The sequence below is a fragment of the Pituophis catenifer genome, unplaced genomic scaffold (genome assembly GCF_029215685.1).
Source record: "Pituophis catenifer annectens isolate HBS135680 unplaced genomic scaffold, rPitCat1.0.hap2 SCAF_8, whole genome shotgun sequence".
NCBI lineage: Eukaryota > Metazoa > Chordata > Lepidosauria > Squamata > Colubridae > Pituophis > Pituophis catenifer.
Window position 1 is genome coordinate 53,605,358 of NW_027256888.1, and position 25,645 is coordinate 53,631,002.

Below are 25,645 nucleotides of genomic sequence, written 5' to 3' on the forward strand. Positions count from 1 at the left end.
AAATTTTCATATAACATGGTTCTATAGAAGCAAACAGTATATCCATAATATGATGATCCATTTCATATAAATACACATTTATATGGAATGGCATAGTTTCCTGTCAAATACTAATTTTCAACTTTCTCCCTAAAGAAAGGTAGAGGTTTTAATACAAAATGGATTTCAAAATCATTCAGACTGTATATTTTCATAAATGTGGGTTTATTATTTTTAACAGATTCAGCTTATCACTGCACTGTGGTCAGTGCTTCTTGTTTTTAAAAAAAGGAATTCAATTTTTAAATGTTGATGGTATCCCAACACATGCCATTAATTTGGAAAAGGTGCCAATAATTATAGCAGTATTTTCTACATTATTCAAAAACTTATAATACAAAAGGACTTGCTAGAATTTCATTTCTGTTAAAAGAGTACATCAGTTAAATGTAAATTAGATCTTTGAATTTCAACAGCTGTTTTCAGAAATTTTCAGGATGCTTTTCCTGGAAGCAACATGAACATAAGTTTACGGCAAAAAAAATGAAGAGTCAGTGAAGTGTATATAAATCATATGAAAAGTTATTCAAGTGAAAGACAATTAAATTAAGTTCAGATTGTTATTGTTCCATTATGTTCTTTAGAGGAAAACTGGCATCAGAATGTCCAAGTAACTTCGAAGCTGCTCTGCAATAGTTTCATTTATGAATTTTAAAAGAAGGGATTGATGGTTTTGCAAAGCTTTCATCCTACATGTTGCTAATTGGAGAAGTACTTATCAGGCTATTGAAAATGCTGTCTAGTGAACTCTGGCTAGGATCCAAAGAGCAATGAAACTCTGAGAATGGACTTACATGCTGCCATACAAGCCTCACCTAAAATTCAATGGAAATTTGGGAATGGTCTCTGATGGTGGCCTCTAGTATAGCATAACAAGGGGGAATTGGAAGGGAGAGAACAAAAGAAAATAGTGGACAGACCTGCATGTGCCTAAGTATCTTTCTGTATTTTGATCCTTTCAGCTAAGCAGCTTAACTTTATAGGATGGTTCTTCAGCAATATTATATAATATGTTCCAATATAATATTTCCATCTTTTATTAAATAAATTCTGGAATTCTATTGGACACAGAGAAAAGGAAACTGGATTTATTTCTCTTGTTATAAAGCAGAAAAGAAGAAAGAGAGCACAGAGACTTTACTCAATCTCCTTTCTTTCCATATCCATAGTATTAAAACATTAGTTAGTCTCATGTATAATTTTTACATCTAAAGTTTGATCCAGAGTTACATAGAAAAACCCATTAAAATCAACAGTGCATAAATTACTTATAACTGAATTAACTCCCACTGGGTGTGCAGTAGTTTAATTAATATGACTGGAACTGGACCATAATCTTTCTATCATTATGGGAACACATTTATATCATCAGTACATTTTCTAATACTGCAAGAATACTTGTATGCTGTTTGAAGGAGAGTTTCAAAGGAGAGGAGGAGAGGAGAGTTTCTGATTATTGTAATTCCTAATTCTGATCTAACCCTTCCTGCCTTTTCTTCCTTTTTTATTTTTTATTTAGGGAGAATTGTCTTTCTGTATTCTGTTGCTGACATTTGTATTGTCACAGTATGTGAAACTGATGCTAAACATGTAACTATACTAATCTGTGTGGCATACATAAATAATGAAAGAAAGATGTTTGGGCATTTTCTTTCTTTCTTTCTTTCTTTCTTTTTGAAATAATAAAAAGCTGTACACTATAGGCCCCCATACAAACTGATGCTTTTATGCAAAGAGACTGGAGTCTGCTTATTTCCTACAGTATGCTTGCTAGCCCTGATGAACAGACCACCATAGTTGTGACAAGTGATGTAGCTGCCTCCAGGGTAAAACAAAGCTTTAGATATTACACAAGCAATTTAACTGTTTTCTAAACAGATTGCCAAGACAGTGGGAGTTGGCACTGTATTTTAAAGCTTGGATACTTGAAGTGACTGCTGATTATAGACCTTTTGATTTGCCTTCTGCATACAACAGGCAACCAAGTAATCCAGTAAAGAATGCTCACAAGCACTTAAACTTGTCTTCATGGCTTCCCATAGATTACACTCAAAACTCACTCCATAAAAGTGGAGGTAAAGAGGCCTGTGTATTGATAACAAAACAGTTGCCTTATTCCAACTCTCAAGAAGCATCCCTGCCCCCATCACCCAATCCAGAAGAATTGTTTTATAATCCTTTTCCTCATAAATAGAAAAGGAAGAAAGAAGCCTGGCAAAGACTCCTCACAAGAAAGAAAGAAACTGGCGGAGGGGGGGAGGGGTAGTGGTTCTGAAACACAATAAGGAACATAATTAACTTCACAATTCTTTGTGTTTTTCATTTGACTACAGGGTGGAGATGAAAGAGGGCTCCTAAGTCTTGCATTCCATCCCAATTACAAAAAAAATGGGAAGCTGTATCTGTCCTATACCACCAACCAAGAACGATGGGCTATCGGGCCTCATGACCATATTCTTCGGATAGTAGAATACACTGTGTCCAGGTATGAATAGTATATTCAATCTCTACAGTATTTCCTAGGGTGTAGAATGCTTTAAAGTATTTGTGTCACTTGTCTGCTCTCTTAAATCCTACAACTTTTGTATTTTTTACTTTCAAAGATGAAACTCTGATTGATGAAAGGTACATATAGATATTATACAGTGCTATGATTTGCTACGCATAGCAAATCATAGCACTGTATAATATCTATATGTACCTTTCATCAATCAGAGTTTCATCTTTGAAAGTAAAAAATACAAAAGTTGTAGGAGAATATATACTATATTGTGTATTATAATACAATCCAAACTATATTTCAGGCAAATAATGTTGAGACTAGAAGTAATTACATTTACTTTTCTCCCTTCTATATTCATTCTATTATTCGTATGTTATATATTCTGATTACTAGATCATTCAGTGTATAATATAAAAATCCGATATCCCACTGTATTTGGAGTTAAGTGATTTCTTATATATTGAGAAATAAACAACAAACTAATTGGGAGGCATATGCGCACAGGATAAATAATATATTACATTCTTTTTCAGGATAATAAATAACATGTAGGCAAAAGTAATCTTGGATCTTATGATGGTTTCGGAAGTTCTATTCAGGGTACCCTGCTCATTCTCACATTCTCAGAATGTTTTCCTTACGCTAAGATTACACCCATATTGATTGGTTCCTAATGTTCTTCAAGTTGTTATCTGTTATAATATGGTCTTTCATAGATGTCAGATCCCCAAAACCAAGAAGGATGCCCAGAGTTATTTCAGAGCAGTTTCCTGTACTGATCCTCATTCCTAGACATAAATCTTGCCAAACTAAAGGAACCACTTACATCATTAAAGATATACTTTGAGAAGTTGTAGGGAGGAACTATTTATTCTTGACCCTCTTTCTCCCAACCAAACTATCTATACCTTGCTATTTCTTGGTCCTCTGGAATGCAGCCCTTCCCTTTTGGGAATCCACCATATTCCACCAAAATACGTTCCTTCTAGAAAGTGTTTTTGTTGCTTATCCTTCTAAGCAATCATTAGAGACAATCTAAAATTAATTCCTCTCTGTATACAACTCTATGTATTTTAGATCCTGACTTGCCTTCCAAGAACTTTAGGTAGCACTTGCTGTATATCCTGTCTCATACCCCAGCACTATTTTACATTCATAACAACTCTGCAACATGTCATCTGAGAGGGCAACCTAGTTTTGTGCCATAATATGGGCTTCATGAGCTGCCTGAAAATGTGAACTTGAATTACTCCTATGTTAGTTAGAATCTACTCCTTCATCTACTACACTTCCTAAACATTCAAATTCATTCATGCTGCAAACTCTTGAAGGAAGGCAAAGCAACAAAAACCGTGTATTCATTTGTTTTATGGCAAGCAACTTTTTATATTGCTGTCAGTCATTATTTAAAAATATTTTACAGGATGAAAACAAAAATGATATACCTATTTCAAAGTTAAATATATTATTGGAATTCATTTCTTCCCTCACTTATTGCAGGAAGAATCCACACCAAGTTGATATGAGGACTGCAAGATCTTTCCTAGAAGTTGCAGAACTACATAGAAAACATCTTGGAGGACAGTTGTTCTTCGGTGCTGATGGGTTTTTATACATAATCCTTGGTGATGGAATGATCACAATAGATGATATGGAGGAGATGGATGGTCTGAGGTATAAGAATTTCCAGTAGACAAAAACCTTTTTATCTTTTTATCTTTAAAATTTCCACCCTAATTCTGCTCTTGAAATATAAGTAATTACCATTCTATACTTACATAATTTCTTATCACTTTACTGAATGAATGAGGAATTAAAATTTGTCCCTATGACAAGTAGTTGGAAATAATTCATGATAAATGATTTAATTGTTAAAGCTGTGTTATTTATTATCTATTACTCATTTTCAGAAGAGAATCTGATTTAAAATAAACAAAAACATGACCAGTAAAAATTAAAGATCAGTCACATTGACTTTCTTAATTTTTCAGAAACAAACATTGCTTTAAATCAGGTTTTCCAAACTGTGAGGGGTATCTCTTTGGGGACGGGAAGACAGGGTCCAGAGGAAGCATGAATAACCTGAATACATACACCTTTCCTAAAGTTTCATTGTATTGAATTCATTGTTCATTTGTGCTCATTTTGATGTTAAGATTTTTAGAGGAGGTATGCATATTACGATTACACTAAGGGAAGGTCTGATGACAAAAAGTTGACGAACCCCTTAAATTCTATGTGTCATTTCCAAGTTGGATTAAAGCAAAGATACAGAAAGAGATTAATGTCTGTGGATAGACATTTATATGTATCTCGTAATATCCATACAGATAGTATTTTAAATATGTTTGACATCAATCAAATTTGACACAAAGCCCAGAAACATACAGTGGATTGAACTATATATTATTTGAATGACTAGCAAAACTGAAATGTAATCAAAAAGTAAAAAAAATATGATTATTCTACTTTGATTCTAAATTTTTGAATATTCTATTCTTAACAACATCACTGGCTTTTGTTACTCTGACAAAATGCAAGCCTCAACAATTTTGGGCTACATGTAATATCTCAGTGTACATAGAAAACGGCACAATGCTGTTTGCATCACTTTGACTTCCCTTGCCCCACCCCTTGTCATGTTTCTTCTAAAAGATTCTCTAACAAGTAAGTACTGTTCAGAACAGAAAGTAGAAGTTAAAATGCTGCTGCCTTTTAAAAATAAATTATCTTGTCTCCAACTTTCTCAGTGATTTTACAGGTTCAGTACTGCGCTTGGATGTAGACACTGATTTCTGCCATGTGCCTTATTCCGTACCACAGTCTAACCCACATTTTAACAGCACTAATCAGCCTCCTGAAATTTTTGCCCATGGACTCCATAATCCAGGCAGGTACGTAAAATACTTTTTATTTTGAAGAATGGAAAAGGATACCAACACAGTTTATAAAACTTAATCAAAGGAATATGAAAAATAATATAGGAAATAAAGAAGTTAAATAAATATAGCATAAAGTAACTCTTCATGAAAGTATTTGGAATCTTGTTTTGCTACTGAGAAAAAGAAGTTATAAATGTGTAGAATTAGAACAATCAGTTTGTGGCGTCCTTGCTGCTTTCTGAACTTGGCTGTTTTCTTGCAGGTGTTTCACTAGCAAACTAGGTGACACCATCAGTACTCATAGGGAATGGAGTTTGCTCTCATTTTATATTTTAGTGGCTTACCTGTTTCTGTTGGTGTAAGTGGTCTTGGTGATTCCTTGATTGGGTTATTGTTTACTGTAGTTGTTTGGCAGTTCCTTGATTGGGATATTGATTGCTTTTTTATTGTTCGAATGTTAATCTTGATGTTAATTCTCTGCTCATGTCGGTGTTGATTGCTGGTAAGGAGTTACTTTGGTCTTTTTGTTTCCTTTTTGACTTTTTGATTGTCTCTTTTGAATGGCATGTAGATGTTGTTTATGTCTTCGTGCCTGTTAATGTCTGATTTGACTGAGTGCCTGGTTTTCAGAAATTATCTACTGTTTTTGGACTGGGCCTGGTCTAGCATGCTTCACAGTTTCACAGTTGAAAATATGGTTAAGTCTGTCCATGTATTGTGAAATATCTTCTGACTGTTAATTGGTGTTCATGGATGCACTCTGCTAGACTTCTGTCTGTTTGTCCTACATAGTGGTTGTTGCAGTCCTTACACTGTATGTTGTAGATGATTTCTGTTTTTTCTTTTGGGGCTGCTGGGTCTTTTGGTTTACTTAGGATGTTTTGGAGATTTTTAGTTGGTTTGTATGCTATGATGATGCCATGTGTGGCTGCAATAGTTTGTTGGTGATTTCTGTGATGTTTTTGATTTATGGCAATGTTATCCTTTTCACAGCTTGTATTGGTTGTGCTGCATTGGTTTGAATGGTTATTTTTTGAGTAAGTGGCATGGCTATCTTATTGGAAGATATTATATATTATTATCTGTTTCCTTTTTCTGATGTTCAGAGTTACTACAGTGAGTTTTGTGCTTATATAAATAATGTTCTTACATAGCTTCCCTTGTGGGAGATTTTGTTGTTGCTTTGGTAATGGAGCACCAGAGCAACAACCCAAGGTGTGAAGTGTGAGTGGTTTTATGATACACTTGTGTTTCTAATTTGCCATCACTGCCCCTGCTCAGGAGAATACCCAGGAATGGGAGCATGTAGTTGTTTTCTTCTTCCCAGTGAATTTTATTCATTTGAAGATGTTGTTGATAGTTTGGTATGTGTTCTCTTGTTACTATAACAAAGGTTTCATCTATGTACAGTGTTCATACTTTGGGTTATATGTACGGAAGTGCTATCAATTCCAAGAGTTCCATTACAGTCTTTGCTATGAGTCCTGAAAGTGGTGATCCCATGGGTGTTTCTTTGATTTATTGATATATTTGTTCATCAAACTGAAAGTATGTGGTTATGCAAAGGTTGATAAGATCCATGACTGTGGCTATTTCAATCTTGGTGTATTTGTTTGATTGGATGTGCTGTCATGGATTCTTTGGATAATTCTGGGTCTAAGGATACGAAAAGTGTTGTGATTTCAAATGAGGCCATGATTTTATCTTCATCTGTTATCACATCTTGTGATAACTAGTGGTGAGTTGATAGAGTATTTGCTTCCTGCTGTGAAGTGTTCAAGCTTTTTTGTCAATTCTTTAGAGTTGTTGTAGGTTGGGATCCTTGGTAATGATGCAGTTGGACAGAGATATATGTCTGGCTTGTGTGTTTTGAGGCATCCACAGAACTATGATAGACTGGTTTCACTACATTTCATCCACTATTGGTCTTCTTTGGTGATTTCATCTTTCTTCACTGAAAATTCCCTTGATCTGGTGGTCTAATTTTTGTATTGGGTTGGTATTCACTGGGATGTAAGTTTCTTTGTGTTCCAGTAATTCTTTTACTTTTTGTATTCCTGGAAGCCTGGCATTCAAACATATTTGCTCTTTTCTGAGTGAGTTGCCTAAGAATTTATATTTTCTAATCTGAATTATCCTATTTCTCAGTTTGCTTATGTTTGTTATTTAATGCTTCATTTAAGAATGGACACTTTAACATCAGTGATTAGAAATAAAATGGTGATATAGAAATAGAAGTCATATACTATAGCAAACAAATGAATTAGTTCATGTCATCACAAAACAATGTCCTTGAACAGGTGTGCAGTGGATCGCCATCCAACAGATGTAAATATTAATTTAACAATACTTTGTTCAGACTCAAATGAGAAGAACAGATCATCAGTAAGGATCCTTCAGATAATAAAAGGAAAAGATTATGGTAAGTTCTGGATCCTGGAACATTTAATATTCATATTCCCTTCATAGAATGGATAGAAAATTTAATATAGCAACAGTATAGTGCCCAGATGTTAGGAATACAGTTGGCATCTTTTTTCCCTTATGATGGATATTTTTCTATATTATAATTGTATTAGGCATTAATTTATACAAATAAAAACTAATAGAAACTACAAAAAAATAACAAAAAGAAAAAGTATAAAGTTTGTAAAATTTATTTATAAAATAATAAACATAGGATATAAATAATTGCCATATAAAACACTAAATAAAAAATAATGTGAAGGAAGAAAAAAATGTAAGTGTGGCAGAGAAAAGAAAAAAGAGGAAAAAAATAAACTTGCCCCTGGATCACACCAAATGTAATTTTTTCTAATAATTGACTTTCTATTAAAAAAACAACAAGTATCTCTTCATCCCATATCTCATCTCTTTATTTATAAACAAGTCTTAAATTCTTGTTATTCTAATCAGCAAAAGTCATTAAGGGATAGCAGAAACAACAACATATCTATTTTAAATGAAATCCCAGAACCAACTTTTTAATTCTTTCTCTTCCTTCTATATAATCCTTATGTGTGTATGTGTGTGTGTGTGTCCAGATCAATGGGGTAAGCTTTCAGAACAGTGATGAAAATCAGCACTGGCTATAGCTTTCCTAAGTGATAAAAGGACTATGTTAGATAAATGATTATTTGCCATTAATCTTTCAATATCAAAATTTAGTACCCACTGTTGTTTCTTTTTCCCCCCAGTTAAAACTATAGGCAGTAGTACTATTCTTGTCTATTTATTTACTTCTGGAAGCACAAGTATATTCCAGTTTTTCGTATTATATTTGGAGATACAGCAAGAGTATTCTCATATCTTTAAAAAAGATGTGAGTGGAATTAGCATGTTCTAACATAGGGAAAATTTATAGATGGTTCCCTTTGATACCAAAAACAGTTTTTTCCCCCCTATGGTACTTTTATTTTATGAGATGTAAAATATCAACCTTATTTTGTTTTTAAAAAGAAGTTCATGTTACAGTGAATGCCAAGAAATAATGGTCATAGATGCTATTTTTAGCAGCTGTATTTGAAGTTCCTTGAATATTATTTGGGTATTAAGTCATGTTAAATATTGAGAAACTTAATTGTGAATAAGTTCAATATAAACCTAATTGTTCAATATAAACCTAATTCTGAAATAATTTATTTTAAATGTCATATTTCCCAATTCTTAACACATGCTTTTATAAACTTTAATTTAATCTAACACTATGGTAGTTCTTTTCCAGAAAGCGAACCTTCACTTTTAGAATTTAAGCCATTCAGTTCTGGACCACTGGTTGGTGGATTTATATACAGAGGCTGCCAATCTGAAAGACTTCATGGAAGTTACATATTTGCAGACCGCAATGGGTAAATTATTTACAATTCTCATAGAAAAAGTGATACGTTATTTCTAATTTAAAAATGAAAGTGCATTATATATGATAGTTTGCTAGTAATATGTATTGTAGGATGGATTTCAGAAATCTAATTTTAAAATGTTATAATGGTTCCAGCCCTTAATGGAAGGTTGAACTAAAATGAGGCCGCTGAAGGACTTTTACCCCATTGCTTTAGAATTTCATTTTCTCTCCCATGTTCAGCCTTTATTTGAAACCATGAGGTAAACTCAACTAAATTTGATCTAAAATGTTATTGATATATGGATGACATATAGCTTTACCTTACTTTACTATTAGTCACAACGAAATAGTAGAAAAACTGAACATGTATCTGAAGGCAGTTGGGGATTAAAAAGATAAACAGCTATAATTACTGGTAATTCAAATAAACCAGAGGAAATCATGGACTGGTAAATCTTCATCTTTGATCTTGAAGATCAATTTTGGAACTTCTGGTTAATTCGGGTCTGAGTTCTTCCAATGCAGAGAGCAGAATTATTGTGTTTTTTACCAATAAAAATAACTGCCAGTTCTCTTGGAAAAACTACAACATTGCGTTGCATTTAGACAGAGCCATTATGATGAGCTCTACATGAAATTGCATTTGAAGGTGTTCCTGAAAGTTCAGTTTCTACACAATGCAGATGTTTCTATACCAGTAGAGGCTAAGTATTTGGAGCATATAACAATGTATTGTACTAATGTATTGTGATAGGACTCTAACAGAACTGAAATCATAATACCTAGATTGTGTGGTCTAGGTAAGGATATCATGAAAATATCATCACCCAGTAAACTATGGGTTTAGTTAGTTAGTTTTAGTCCCAATGCTCAAGATATTTACTTTGACTTCAATCAGCAGTATAAGATTAGTTTCTTGTTGGTGCTGTCACTCTAAATCAAACTTAGAGTGAAAAAATAGTGCTGTTCTAGAAATTTCCTCTCAAAACTTATTTAATTTTTTCTGGCCACATGAGGGAATGAAACATGGAAAGAAAGGAGAAAAGTAGATAAGCAACCATCCTCATTCAGGCTACCAGGAATGTTTTAATTTTCCCCAAAAATGACAGAAATTGACAGCTTTTGGGATCCCTTTATGGAGAAGATATATTCTCCCTATTTCGCCACAACATTCACATTTATATTCTACTAGGGAAGTGATGGCGAACTTTTAGGCACAGAGTGCCCAAACCGGAAGGCACGCGTGCATATGCACGCATACGCACGCCAGAGTACCAGAAACCTGACGACCACCTAGCCAGCACATATGTGCTCCTTGGAAACCCGACAACCAGCTGACTGAGCTGGGGCAACGGCGCACGTGCCCACAGAGAGGGTTCTGCGTGCCACCTCTGGCACGCTTGCCATAGGTTCACCACCACAGTACTAGGGCATATATACGAGCATTGACTGTGCAGTATAGATTTGCACAGTTGAATATAGGTCTAGAGTATGACATACCCTTAATGCAAACAAATAATGAGTTCTCAGTAATACTTTTATGTATTGTGCAAACATTTCAATAGTATTCTAAATGACATTAAATGTCCCATGTTAAAATTATAAGCATGGCTTCAACACACACTGTCATCCTATTTATGCTTAAAAGGTACAGATTCTCTTGAATCAAGTGATTACATGGACACACCCACAATTTTCTCAGCAATTTTTCTTTTCTATTAATTCTTTGTTTTTCTACACTACATACCTGGGATTTCCTTGTTGTCTCTGAACCAAATACTAACCATATCTATCCTGCTTAACTTTTATCAGGATTAGTTGAGAATTTCTAAATCTCGTATGGAATCTCCTATAGAATATTCATGCTTATGTTAGTCCTGTCAGTTCTGTTGACATAATGGGACTTGCTTTAAAAGAAACATATATGCAATTGTGCTGTTATCATGCCTTAAGAACAAATCTTTGAGCAACTCTCGTTGTATGACATCAATCTATTATAGGCTTATCAGTTGTAACTGGAGTAGAAACTTCAAAATAACTTTTAAATATCTACCAAAATGAACATTGAATCCTAAGCTTTATAGCTCAGACTTTAAATGCAACCTTCTCAAATGTGGGGCCTTCAAGAAGTGAAGGGATTACAACTGCTAGCAAACCTAATCTATAATGCCAAAGAATTCGGAGAAATATGGACTCCAATTCAGATATTATTTAATATTTAGTTTCTGCATTGACCTCAGTAAAGTTAATGGAAGCATTGTGTAACCCTTCTCCTTTTATCTGTTTTTAGGAATTTTTTAACACTACAACAGAGTCCTATTACAAGACAGTGGCAAGAAAAACCATTATGCCTGGGCAACAGTGGTTCATGTCAGGGTTTCTTTGCTGGACAGATTTTAGGATTTGGTGAAGATGAATTGGGTAAGACAAAAAGCAATTTATTATTGTTTTATAATATATTAATTGGAGTTTAGGCAAGAACTATCTCATGATTATTTAATACATTTTTATAAAATAAACTGAAACATAATTCCAGGAAGAGCCATTTAGTTCATTGTGTGAGGTACACATTAATAACCAGCCTCCACTTGGACAAATCCAGTGAAGAAGAGCCAAATCATTCATATTATTAAAACAGAAAAATAACAATATAATAAAATGGTAGGAGGCTGATGTAGCCAATTATAAAAACTCTAATTTTGCAAATAATAAGGTCATCTGGCAACAGAAAACTTAACATTTGTATAGATTTGCCCATTAACAGGGCTATATATGAAGAATATCCTTTCTCTTCTAATTGTCCTACTTCAGAGAGTAGGGTAACTCTATTTTTAATTCACCATTGTTTTACCTCAGAGCTTCTAAAATGTGAGGACTGAATTCCCTTTGATTATCCAGTATGTAGTATACTTTCCAGGTATGTTAAGATTACAAACATATCACCAGCAAGAGTTATGAATGTTAAGGCCAAAATATCTGGAGAACATCAAGTTTGAAAAAACTACTATAGATAAATATTTTGAACTGTGCTCAAAAATAGCTAAATTGTATAGGCAACGGAGCTATAGAAGTGTGAAGGAAGCATATTCCTAACAGTCCCAATAGGCATATGTTGTACTATCTACAAGCAATATTTAAAGGGAATATTATAAACAATAATTTGGAATAGTCTGGATGAGAAGCAGGGCACAATGGCTCAGCAGGTACAGACACTGAGCTTGTCTGCTGGAAAGCTGACAGCCCAGGTTCAAGACCCAAGCGCCATGTGAATTTTTTTTTGTTTTTTTCTTAGTGGAAAAGAAACATGTGTCATATATTGATATCTTGAAGAGTTTGTGAGCACGAAAAGATTTTAACCGATCGAAACACTGTCTGTAATTGTTTGAAAGGATGATGCTTTTATGTTATTTTTTGTTTGAAAAATAAAAAAAAACTTTGGGGAAAAAAAAAGACCCAAGCACCATGCGAAGGGATGAGCTCCCGTTACTTGCCCCAGTGCCTGCCCACCTAGCAGTTCGAAAGCATGCAAATGCAAGTGGATAAATAGGTATCATTGGTGGGAAGGTAACTGTTTCATGTACTTCAGCATACAGTCATGCTAGCCACATGGCCATGGAAATGTCTTCGGACAATGTTGGCTCCTTCAGCGAAAATACAGAGATGAGCACCGTGTCCTAGAGTCAGACACGACTGAAAAGGGTTTCCTTTACTTTTACCTTTAGATAAGAAACATATAAAAACTATTCCACTAATTATAACTCCCTGTTCAGTGCAGGAATCCAGATAAAACCATTTTTATCAGATCTATTCAGTACAGAATCCACTAAAAATTTGATCTACCATCAGATTGAAAAGTACTTGAAAACTGGGATTCTAGACTAAAATGTTTTGAGAACTAACATACAGTATAAAACAGACCATTGTACTAAACCCAAATATGTAATCACAGCAATTACATTTTATTAATCTGGATTTAGGGTTTTGTAAATGGCATAAATACAAAGAATGTTATGATGGTCTTCTCTCACTCTTCTTGAATACCTACATAAGAAACTGTGATTATTGTATCTCTAAAAGGCAGCAATATACTAATAGAGTACAGTATGTTGCAGAATATCTGCTGAACATTTTTTTTTATTTCTAAAAAAAATCCTATGAATAAATTTGGTTCTCCAACCACTAAATTCCCTGTTTAAATTATTAAATAATCTGTGGAAAAAAATGGTAAAGAAATATGAAGCATACTTCATAATTCAGGTTACCAAATATTTTAGGAAAAATGCAAGCAACAGCATGCACCACAATATTTCAGAAACTCAAGAACAAATTTGACTAAAGAACTGCAGAATCCAACTATTTTGTCAAAATGACTAAATGAGTTTCACGACAGCACTTCTCCACATAAGTCTAAGAGCCTCAGTTTGCAGCACTATAAAATGCTTACTTCAACATTTTTGTTATCTTCAGCCCTTTTTCCCTACAGATCCCTCTGCCCCAGACACATTTTCTACTCTTACTTCATCAAGTTATTTTATCTCAGCGTCTATTTGCAGTTTTAAAAATGAGGATATACATTGATGCAATGGTCAATTTATTTAATTCCTTCTACATAATAATATCCATAACATTGTACTTTTCATCATAATGCATATGTTGCTTGATATTTTTAGTGAATGCCAATATTTATTTATTTATTGTGCTTCATTGACAGGTGAGATTTACATCTTAGCAAGCAGTAAAAGCATGACACAATTACATAATGGAAAACTCTATAAAATCATTGATCCCAAAAGGTAAGAACTGAATATGATAAGACATAAATCTAACAAATAAATAATAAAACTGAGAGCCAGTTTGTTACAGTGGTTAAGGCATCAGGCTAGAAACCAGGAGACTGTGAGTTCTAGTCCCGCACAAGGCATGAAAGCCAACTGGGTGACCTTGGGCTAGTTACTCTCTTTCAGCCCAACCCATCTCATAGACTTGTTGTGAGAAAATTAGGAGGCAGGAGCAAGCATTAGGTATATTTGGCACCTTGAGATATTTATAAATAAATTAAAAAGTGGGATTTTTGTTCTACATCAGCAGGTTGCAATATGAAATTTTGCATATACAGCAGGTGATTTTTTTAAAAAAAAATAATGGAAAAAAGGAGCTCCTAATGGTTCCCATGATCAGATAGACAGGATGAACCCTGGCACCAGTTTGTCTTACATGGCAGAGATATTCCTTCTGTGTTTCTCTGAGAAGGTTAGCACTACTCTAAGGGCCCTTAGGAGGGCTGCCCAGGCTAATTGATTAATGAAAATACACTTTGACTGGCTACAGGCCGGAGCAGTAATTGCTGGAAATAAATGGAGCACCCATGCTGCCTGCAAGGGCACATCAAGCCAAGACAGGCTAGCTAAACTACTAGGACTTTGTTAGGTAAGTGGGTGCTGTCTTCCCACCAGTATTCCAGCTCAGTGACGTACAAATGAAATAATTGGTTGCAAGAATTGGGTATGCTTAGTCTAGATAAAAGGACAAGGGGTGACATGATAGCAGTATACCAGTATTTGAGGGGCTGTCACAAAGAAAAGGAGGTCAAATTATTCTCCAAAGCACTAGAAAGCAAGACAAGAAAAAATGGATGGAAACTAATCACGGAGAATAACAACCTAGAATTAAGGAGAAACTTCCTAACAGTGAGGACAATTAACCACTGGAACAGCTTGCCTTCAGAGGTTGTAGGTACTTCATCACTGGAGGTTTTTAAGAAAAAGCTGGGCAGCTACCTGTCTGAAATAGAATAGAGTTGGACTAGAAAACCTCCAAGGTACCTTCCAGCCAGGGGTGAAATGTAAAATCTGTTACTACCGGTTCTGTGGGCGTGGCTTGTGGGGGGGGTGTAATGTGACTAGGTGGGCGTGGCCAACTTTTTTTAAAAAAAAACTTTTCAAAGCATTTTTTCTAATGCTTTGAAAAGCCTCTCTGCCGATCAGGGAACTCAGCTGGGATCGTCAGAGACTTTTCAAAGCATTTTTTTAACTACCTCTTCGGCCAAGAAAAAAATGCAGAAAAAATTGCAGAAAAAAATGCTTTGAAAAGCCTCTGATGATCCCAGCTAAGCCACACGATCATCAGAGGTTCTTTTACTTTTAAAAGCATTTTTTCATCGGAAGAGGTTGTAGAAAAAAATGCTTTTAAAAGTAAAAAAAAAAAATAGATGCTTCTACATATAAATGTTTTAAATATGTGTTTAAGTTTTTCATGAAAGTATTCATGAAAAGTTTCTCTTTTTAAAAAAATTGGACAGAATCTAGTATGAAAGATTGAAAATAAATTTATAGAAATATATATTGTAAGATCTGCAAGAATTGACAGAGGTATAGGGAAGATGATCCTGGAGCATTTGTTTGTGGTAGAGGAGAAATAAAAAGCTTTTAAACTATAAATTAAATAACATTGCATGCCACAGAAAAAGTTCTAATGATTTGTCATGGATCTGTCATTGAAACAACATGTTATTAATTAAGAAGCAGATGTTACTGCCAATCATGCTCTTCTATTTGTTTTGTTTATTAAAGATTTCTAGTGAAGTATTTTTATAAAACAAATACTACTCCATTTCACTGAGATTGTTTAGTCTGTTGGTGTGTGGATTTAGGTGAATTTTACACCTTTAATCCACTTTTAGTTTCTGATTACAAAGAGGCTGTTTGTTTGACCTTGGATTTGTGCTCTTGTTACCCCACCATTTAAAGTGGCTTGAAATTGGCATATCTTGAAGGCCAGACCACTCAAAGCAAAACTCTCTGTTCGCTGTTTAATGTGTGGCCTATCTGTCTGGAATAAGACCAGTGGCGGACAATGCAGTAACATAAGGACAGCAAATACTTTGAAAATACATATGAAATGAAACTGATGAGGAAAGGACGTTTTATAGGGTTACCATTTTTGATATGTTTACATGAGCATAAAATAACACTTAAAGCAGGGGTGAAATTCAGCAGGTTCTGACAGATTCTGGAGAATTGGTAGTGGAAATTTTGAGTAGTTTGGAGAACCAGCAAATACTACCTCTGGCTGGCCCCAGAGTGGGATGGGAATGGAGATTTTGCAGTACCCTTCCCCTGGAGTGGGGTTGGAATGGAGATTTTGCAGTATCCTTCCCCTGCCATGCCCACCAAGCCACGCCCACAGAACCGGTAGGGAAAAATTTTGAATTTCACCCCTGACTTAAAGCTTTATTAATATTCTCAATGCAACTTTCAAGTGATTAGTCTCAAAAAGTATTAATAATAATAATAATAATAATAATAATAATAATAATAATAATAATAATAATAATATATTATTATTATTATTATTATTATTATTATTATTATTATTATTATTATTATTATTATTTGAGTACAGCAAAAACCACTGGGAACATCAGGTTGAGAAAGTTTTAGAGAATGAGAAACTCAAGATCTTGTGGGACTTTAGGATTCAGACTGACAGGCACTTGGTCCACAACACACCTGACATAACAATAGTTGAAAAGAAAAAAGTATGGTTCATTGACATTGCAATACCTGGTGATGCACGAATTGAAGATAAGCAGCAAGAAAAAATCACAAAGTACTGGGACTTACAAATTGAAGTTGAGCGACTGTGGAAAAAGAAATCGTGTCCCGATTGTAATTGGAGCCCTCGGAGCAATACCCAAAGGGCTACCCCGCTATTTAGAAATTCTAAATTTGCCGGACTTGAACATTTTGACTCTACAAAAAACCACCTTACTCGGAACAGCTTACATCCTCCGACGATACCTTAACAGTTCCTAGGTCCTTGGTTAGGACTCGAGCTGCTGAGCTATTAACCAGCCTCAAAGGCTGTGAATCTCACTAAAGATTAACCAATAAATAATAATAATAATAATAATAATAATAATAATAATAATAATAATAATAATAATAATAATAATAATAATAATATAGTTAGAGCAGCCCCTTTTTCCTCCACACATCCCAAGTTCTATTTTCTCATGAAAATGCAAGCTTCTGAATCTATGGAAATATATTCCTGGATTTTCTTGACAGTTTGCATGAATTGCATGTTTGCAGCAGAATCGCATGGCAATTGTTGAGAATAAAAACTTGAATGATGGAGCTCTTCTTGTCTGATGGTGGTGGTAGGATTTCAAAACTAATGCATGTAAAACCAAACCTTTCTGTATACCAAACATCAAAATGTGGTATGAAAAGGAATTATTACACTGAATTAAAACATTTTCCAATATCATAGAAATATACCAAGTATTGATTTCTCGAACCAGTACAATAAACATTCTGATTAGCTAATAATTTTTTCTAGGATAGCATTGAATTATCCTAGGGAATTTGGTATAATAAGGTGTTGGAGGAATATAATGATTTTGGGGGAAGATAATTAATAATAGTGATGGCATTCATTGATAAAATCAATGATGGTTTAATTACTGGTGGTAATATTTTTCTAGATGAATGAAAACAGGATTGATTTTTTTAAATGGTTTCCAAAGGAATATTCATTAGATCAGTTGTAAAAAAATTATTATCAAAAATTTGATTTTAAATGTACCATATATACACTGCTCAAAAAAATAAAGGGAACACAAGCAGAAGACATCCGAGATCTGAATGAATGAAATAGCCTTATTAAATACTTTGTTCGTTACATACAGTAGTTTTGTGTTCCCTTTAGTTGTTTGAGCAGTGTATAAACTACTGTATGTAAAGAACAAAATATTTAATAAGACTATTTCATTCATTCCCATCTCGGATGTCTTCTGCTTGTGTTCCCTTTATTTTTTTGAGCAGTATAGTATATTCAGATAGAAGACTATCTGTGGACAAGTCAAACCCAATTTGGGGAGTATATTTTGGCACCTAAAATTGTGAGCTTATCTGCAAGTATATATATATGCTAAACTTGAAGAAGCATTTGAGAGTTCCAGGCTTTCCCAGTTAATTTGAGGAATGAATGGTGCCCTGTAAAATAATCATTTGTTATCCCAAAGCAGCCTTTCCCAACTGGAATTTTCCAAATATTTTAAAGTATAACTCCCCAAATTCTTAGCCAGCATGTCCATCTGAAAAGCATGGCCCACACCTTTAAAGCAATAGAATAACATACATTTCAGGTACCTACAGCAGAGATTTTCTCTTATTTAGTGTTCATACCTGCATGTACTGTAGTCTCTATAGATAGCAGGCAAATTAACATTGTTAGGCTACCTAAAATAAAAAGATGTTTCTTAAATTAAGAAGGCCACTGGTATAAGGATATATTAGCTTTATTTTTATGTGTAGACGGATTTTTGAAGTATTTTAAGAAAGCTGCCAACTCTAACTAAGATGTAGGGAACCTACCGCTTTCCAATTGCTATAATTTCCAGCATTCCAAAAAACATAAACACCACACATTCCACACCCTGCCTTTACTTTTCCCTCCTCTCTCCCTACTTTTATTTAAAGCTTTATTTGCTCTTTCATTCCTTTCCTCTTAAGAAGGCACGTTTCCTGCTTAAATTTTTTAAATAATATTTGGTTAGGTATTAACTATATTTTGTCCATTTCATTTAGTAATATTTCTTCAGGGATAGCACAAACTGGATGTTATAATGCTTCAAAATTATTTAAAAGTTCCTTTTTTTTGGAGGGTGTTTTTTTTTGGTTGTCCTAATAAATATAATTATTCAGATTTGTTTAAATTTACCAACAAACACCTGGCTTGTCTCGCCAAGAGAAGGTTAAAGAAAGGCAGAAGAATATCAGTTATCCTTGACTTAATACTGATTATTAATGTGAAAGGTCTCATTGAGACTAGCAGAAATATTGGCTGAAATGACCATGTAATGCTGAAATTATTGTTTTTAAATTAAACTAAAACAGAACATGTATCTTTGATTTTTGAAAAAGTGAATCTTAATATATTCATAGTAAGGGTAAGTAAGATTCTATAGCAGAGAAAGTTAGTGGGAGAAATTTCTCAGTTCATGTAAATAATTCCAATGAGGAAAAAAAAGCAAGAAGGCAACAGAAGGCGCCAATATAGCTGTTTAAATCTTAGTAAAGATCTGAAAACAAAAAAGGAAATATGCACGGAATGGAAAAATTGCCAAGTCTCAAAGGAAAAACATAAACAGTAACTTAAAACTCTAGAGTTGGTGTCAGAAAGCAAAAGCTCAGAATGATCTGATGTTAATAAACCTTCTTAAGAGATGTTCAAAGAAAAAGACAAGATATTATACCAGCTGTTCAGTGAAGGAGGCAAAACAGTAAAGGTAACAAAGGAAAGAGAACAATCCAACTTCTTTGTTAAAGAAGGCAAGAAAGCATGCATTGCTTCAGGAAACTGTCATGGGAAGGATGAAAGAGCAGAACTGAAGTTGAAGATTGATAGAAATACGGTTTTGGAATAGAAAGTAAAGTTTAAATCTCTAAGGCCAAATGAATTTTTTCTAGTAAACAGAAATGGCTAATGGGCTGGCAGAACGTTTAAATATTATGGCTAGGAAATGCTGGAGAACAAATTAAATGTTAAATGATTAGAGGACAAAAAATGCCCCTATCTTTATAACCTCAGACCAATAACTCTTAGAGTGGTTAGAATTCCAGAGCAAACCATAAAGAGACTTGGAACTTAGGTTGACTGCAAACTGAAGTCACCAGTGTGATACAGGTGGGGGAAAATCAAACACAATTTTAAACTACACTAAGGGAATATGATTTCCAAATCATTGGATGTAATTGTTCCACTTTATTTTGCATTAGTCAGATTCCATTTCAACTATTGTGCCCAGATCTGGCCACTCTATTTTATGAAGGATAAATATAAACTGGAACTGATTGTTCAGAACAAGTTTGGTTCTATTAAGAGAAAGTTTTGAGCAGGCTAAACAGAAGATGGGGTAGATTAGGAAACCTTTTTCAAAAACTTGAAAGGATGTTACAAAGAAGGTCAAGAGTTGTCCACCATCATTTAAGAGTGCAAGACACAAAATTCATTTAAGTTATAGTTATACAGATTCTGATTTAATATTAGAAAAAAAAATCCTAGCAATAAAATTAATATGACAATGAAAACAATAACCCAAGAGTGGTTTCTTGAATTTGTTCAAGTAAAGACGAGACAGCCATCTCTCATGGACACTTTAAACTTGATTATTACAGCTATCAAAGGATTTGACTTGACCTATAGCCAGTGGTGGGATTCAAGTAATTAAACAACTGGTTCTCTGCCCTAATGATTTCTTCCAACAACCAGTTTGCCAAACTGCTCAGAAAGTTAACAACCGGTTCTCCCGAAGTGGTGCGAACTGGCTGAATCCCACCACTGCCTGTAGCCCAGTTCAAATCTATGAACATATGGTTTGTTAATAAATAAGATAAAATATTAAGATATATTAAAATATATGTTAATCTTTTATTTTACTTATTAGAGAATCATATATTCATAAATTAATGCAAAAGCTATTCACAAAGAGCAATTAAAAAAATAAACCCGTCCAGGTGGATTAGGTGATTCCCTTCAACAAAAATATAAATAAACCTTGAAGTCAGCTGCAATTCTTCAGTGTACTTTAGCTTTAATGAAATGATAATTGATTGGCATGCTTGCCTAATTATTTGCACTGAAATTTTTTCACAATAAATCTCCTGGAATATGTAACCTCAAAATCAGCTTCAGAGCAGCAGTCCATTTCCATCCCTCCTCCCATTCTTCTTGCATAGACTGCTCTGTGGCCTTCCCTTTATAAGGCAAAAATACCTATCTGTTTATATCTTCCTATTTTCTGATGTGTGCAAGGAAATCCTGCGTCTGCTGTCATAAAGTAAGTAATACATAATTGAGCAACTTTAGCTCAGTCTTTAGCTCAGCCAGTTCTTTCCTGATTCATCCGTCAAAGTGCAATGCAAGTGGCCCCCTAAATTGATAAATTCCCACAGTGCCTGTTGACCCAGCTGCCAAGGCCTCATCCAGCAGGTGTTGTTTTTATGACCACCCTGACAGTAATACAAACTGTTTAGCAGTTGCATTGACCTCACAGCTATTAACACTGATACAGACTTCATCTGTATAGCTAGTTTTCAAATATGACAGAATTGCTTAAAGACTAGAGGTCATGAACAAGTATACCATATAAGAATAAATTTGATATGCTGCTAAGCTTTAAAAAAAAAAAATCCAAAAGCTGGAAAGGTTCTTTTCCTTACTTCCCACTTCATTCCCTTGCAGTAAATCAAGTAATGAGCACTTGGCAAACTTCCCAGTAAGAAAGCAAATGTACTGAAAAATACCTGAAAGAGGACTGTATTTATTCTGAGAAAAGTAGATGTTTTTTTTATGTTCCGCTGGTGATTCTCTACCATAACATATTCCCATTGTTATAATTTGAAGATGGAAAACTTTTCTTCTCGCCACCAGGATAACTAGGATTATGATCATTTTAATGAAGTTGCTTCTGATAAGGGACAGATGAAATTGGATATAAAGCAGTCTTGTTCTAATACATGCCCTTCAAATATGCTGGCATTACATATATTTGTTGCCAGAGATCCAGGAATTTGTAGTTCTAGCACAGGGGTGTCAAACCCGTGGCATCACGGCGGCATCACGTGATGTATCAGGACTTTTCCCCCCTTCGCTAAACTGGATGTGGGTGTGGCCAGCACATGACACATCTGGCCTGCAGGCTGTGAGTTTGACAGCCCTGTTCTAGCATAACAAATGCCCATAAAGTGTTTTAGCTAACTCTTCATGCAGTAATTATGTGGTCTCCAATATTTTTGGCTCAGGGTTGACTCAGCCTTCCATCCTTCCGAGGTTGGTACAATGAGGACCCAGATTGTTGGGGGCAATATGCTGACTCTGTAAACTGCTTAGAGAGGGCAGCAAAGCACCGTGAAGTGGTATATAAGTCTTAAGTGCTATTGCTATTTTGTATCTATAATATTCAACTATGTATCTATAATATTCAACTATAAAAGTTTCTTTTTAACTCTGGCTACATAGAGTTACCTAACATTCCAAATCTAGATTATACCATTGAGAAGCACATTTGAAAGGCATTCATGAAGACTAAGACAGATGCTCACTTATGAGCTAATCAAATTTTTGATAGTTTATGGTTCAGCGTATCAAGTGAACATTGAGGACTGAGAATGAATTAAAGCACAATTAAAAGCATGCATGAGTAAAGTGTGCCATGTGAATACAATCACATAAGTGTTCTTTTGTGAACTTCCTGTATGTGATTGTCAATATGAATTTGGAATATATATGTGTACCATTTTTATAATAATTATTGCTGTTTTACATACAGTTTAAAAGGCGCCACATTGGCTTAACTAATATTTAGAGGACTCCTAATTTTGAACAGTCTTTGTTGACAAAATAAGTTTTTTAGCATTTTAAAAAATATTTTGGCTGGCTATAGTAGCAATGTTTGTTAAATAGCACACTGGATTATCATAATGAACATTAAAATATCCATTTCTGGCGTTTTCCAAAAATGCTGTTTCATGGTCCATTTTAAACAGCTTTAGTTTTGGAGAATAAAAATGAAGACTGCAAAAATGAAGATACTGTATATATAAATTGTTTATCTTTGATCCTGACATTTAATAGGTTCATTGCCTGTATTTTTTTCTATAGACCTTTAGTTCCAGAAGAATGTAAAAGAACAGCATTTCCTGCCCAGATATTGACATCTGAATGCTCAAGGCATTGCCAAAATGGGCATTGTACTCCAACTGGAAAATGTTGTTGTAATCAAGGCTGGGAAGGTGAATTTTGCCGAACCGGTGGGTATTCTATTCATAGTAATTGCTGAACGTAGCAAGCTAATAACAATTTCTGACATTCTTTTTTTAAAAATATTTATAATGAATAGTAAGAAAATGTCTAGAGGAAGAGACTAGAAAACCTGATTTATGAATTCAGAATTCATTTAGTAACATTCATAGATGTAGTGCGACCACAAGGCAAATATTGTGCTCAAGATTTCACCCTAACAAGATGTTCAAAAATGAGATTCTTAGATAATTCAACCCAGTTTTAAATCCAAAATGTCTACTCAGAAATGTTCCATTCGACTCAACAGGGCTGACTCCCCATGAGTACATATAAGTCTGTAGCCTAAATTCCCAAATTTTGTGCCTTGCACTTTCCATACTGGCTGAAATCCTGGGAACTGCAGTCTTGTTTTAACTGGAAGGCACCAGATTATAAATGTTGAAATATAGGGATACATTCATCAATCTCTGAACAGACATGTATAATGTTCACTCACGAGAGTTTCTATGAGTACTAATCCTCTGTAAAGAACTTAAAGCCCATATTGAAACAAAGTTAAACACCCTGTTTAAATATTTAATTGCCATTTTTAAAACTTAATTTTAGAATGAATAAATGATCATAATTGAAGTTTCTTCCAGATCAAGATGTTTTCTGCACAGAAAAATGAAATTGAATTGTATATGTGTCATGACATCAGATAAGCAGAACATGTAGAATTAGATTTAAACATTAAGATATATTTTTCATTGTAACCAAATTTGTGTTTTGTTCAAAATATTTCTTAAATAACTTCATACCACCCCTATGATACTGACATTGTTGCCTTTGCATATTTTGCTTCATATACTAACAGAGGCAGTGGTAGGATTCAATTTTTTTTACTACTGGTTCTGTGGGCGTGGTTTGGTAGGCATGGCAGGCGAAGGATACTGCAAAATCCCCATTCTCTCCCCAGAGGATTTCAACACTTAACATTTTTTTTACAGCAAAGTGTGATCCAGTCTGTCGACATGGTGGTGTCTGCATACGACCAAATAAATGCTTGTGTAAAAAAGGATACCTTGGTTCTCAATGTGAACAAATGGACAGAAACATCCGAAGAGTGACAAGGGCAGGTATTTTTGATCAGATCATAGACATGACATCTTATTTGCTGGATCTAACCAGCTACATTGTATAGTTTCTGGGACTATTTAGAGACACTACGTTTTCAATGGGCATTTATTTTTTAATCTTCTCTTTCCTTTTATTTGTAAAGACTGTTTTCCTGCTTTGAAACTCCAGTGATTCCTTTGGATTTGTAAATCTGTCTTTATTTTCAGAAATGTACCCATTCACTTACAAATATTTGATTGCATAATTAGTGGAACATTAACATTACATTTTTCAGGTGGAATAATTTACATGGAAATTCCACTGGAAGCTACAGAAAATATCACTGATGTCACTATGAATTATTTGATGTTCTACCAATGTTAAGTCTATAATTATTTTATTATTGCAATCAGAAATGAGTTCTGAAATTTTGGACATAATTAGAAAAAAAGAAAAATGACAAAAAATGACAAATGGATTCAGATGACCACTTTTCATCTAATATTATACATGGCCATTTTTTTCTCCCATTAAAAGCTTTTTTTAAAATGTAAGAGCTACAGGTAGTCCTTGCTTAACAACCACAACTGGGGCCAGCAACTTAGTCGTTAAGCAAAGCAGTCACTAAGCAAACCCATGACTATGCTTCAAAGTTTTTATTTGCTTTATTGACCTGTGAAGGTCATAAATATGAGGATTGGTTGTAAATTACTTTTTTTTCACCATTGTAACTGCAAGTGGTAGCTAAATGAGATAATTGTTAAACAAGGACTGTATTGCAATTGTCCAAATGACTAGAAAAATCACGGTTACTTTGTGAAAAACATGGCCATATGAATCTACTTTTCCCACTCTAGCTCTATTTCACAACTCCTTCATGCATTCTTATATAGGCAGTTCATTATAAGTTTGTAATCTTCACCTCTATCATTGTAACAGAATGTTATGCACTTAACTGCTTTACCTAACATAGATGCAAGTCTGACTGTCACAGCTTGATTTCCACACTGTTTTAATTTTTTTAACAATTAAATTATATCCATATATTTTAAAAACAATAATTCTAAAAGGTCTGCTTTTTATTGAATATCTTATTTAATAATGGGCACTGGGTTTGTTTTACATATTTATATGATTTTATTTTATTTTTTATAATATAGATATCACCTAGATGAACAGCATTGTAAAATACTAAAGTTATATGTTCCTTCACCTTAATTGGAGAGTACAAGAGCAAGCACACTCTTTAATGTATTGTGGACTAATATAGACCTATATTATGAAGTCATTCTTTGTTTATAATCCACAAAGTAGTAGTACCAACTAATTGGTCATTTTAAATACTGATAAAATACTTGCCACTATGTCAGGACTGGCCCTCTACATATGTTATTACAAAATTCACACTAAATAAAACCTTGCCAATGACTGGTCACTTTAACTAAAAAAAAAATGTTTGTGTAAGAGAACATG

General features: G+C 34.1%; 1 protein-coding gene across 1 annotated transcript in view; it reads left to right on the forward strand.

Annotated features, from left to right (window-relative positions):
- HHIP (hedgehog interacting protein) overlaps positions 1–24,257 on the forward strand; it is a 75,924-nt gene extending 51,667 nt beyond the window's left edge. Inside the window, exons 5-13 of the mRNA XM_070948702.1 lie at positions 2,373–2,524; positions 4,043–4,216; positions 5,293–5,436; positions 7,725–7,846; positions 9,149–9,272; positions 11,556–11,686; positions 13,977–14,058; positions 22,934–23,082; positions 24,064–24,257. Of these exons, the coding sequence (XP_070804803.1) occupies positions 2,373–2,524; positions 4,043–4,216; positions 5,293–5,436; positions 7,725–7,846; positions 9,149–9,272; positions 11,556–11,686; positions 13,977–14,058; positions 22,934–23,082; positions 24,064–24,257 (1,272 nt within the window). The remainder of the gene's footprint in view (positions 1–2,372; positions 2,525–4,042; positions 4,217–5,292; positions 5,437–7,724; positions 7,847–9,148; positions 9,273–11,555; positions 11,687–13,976; positions 14,059–22,933; positions 23,083–24,063) is intronic.
- The last annotated feature ends 1,388 nt before the right edge of the window (positions 24,258–25,645 follow it).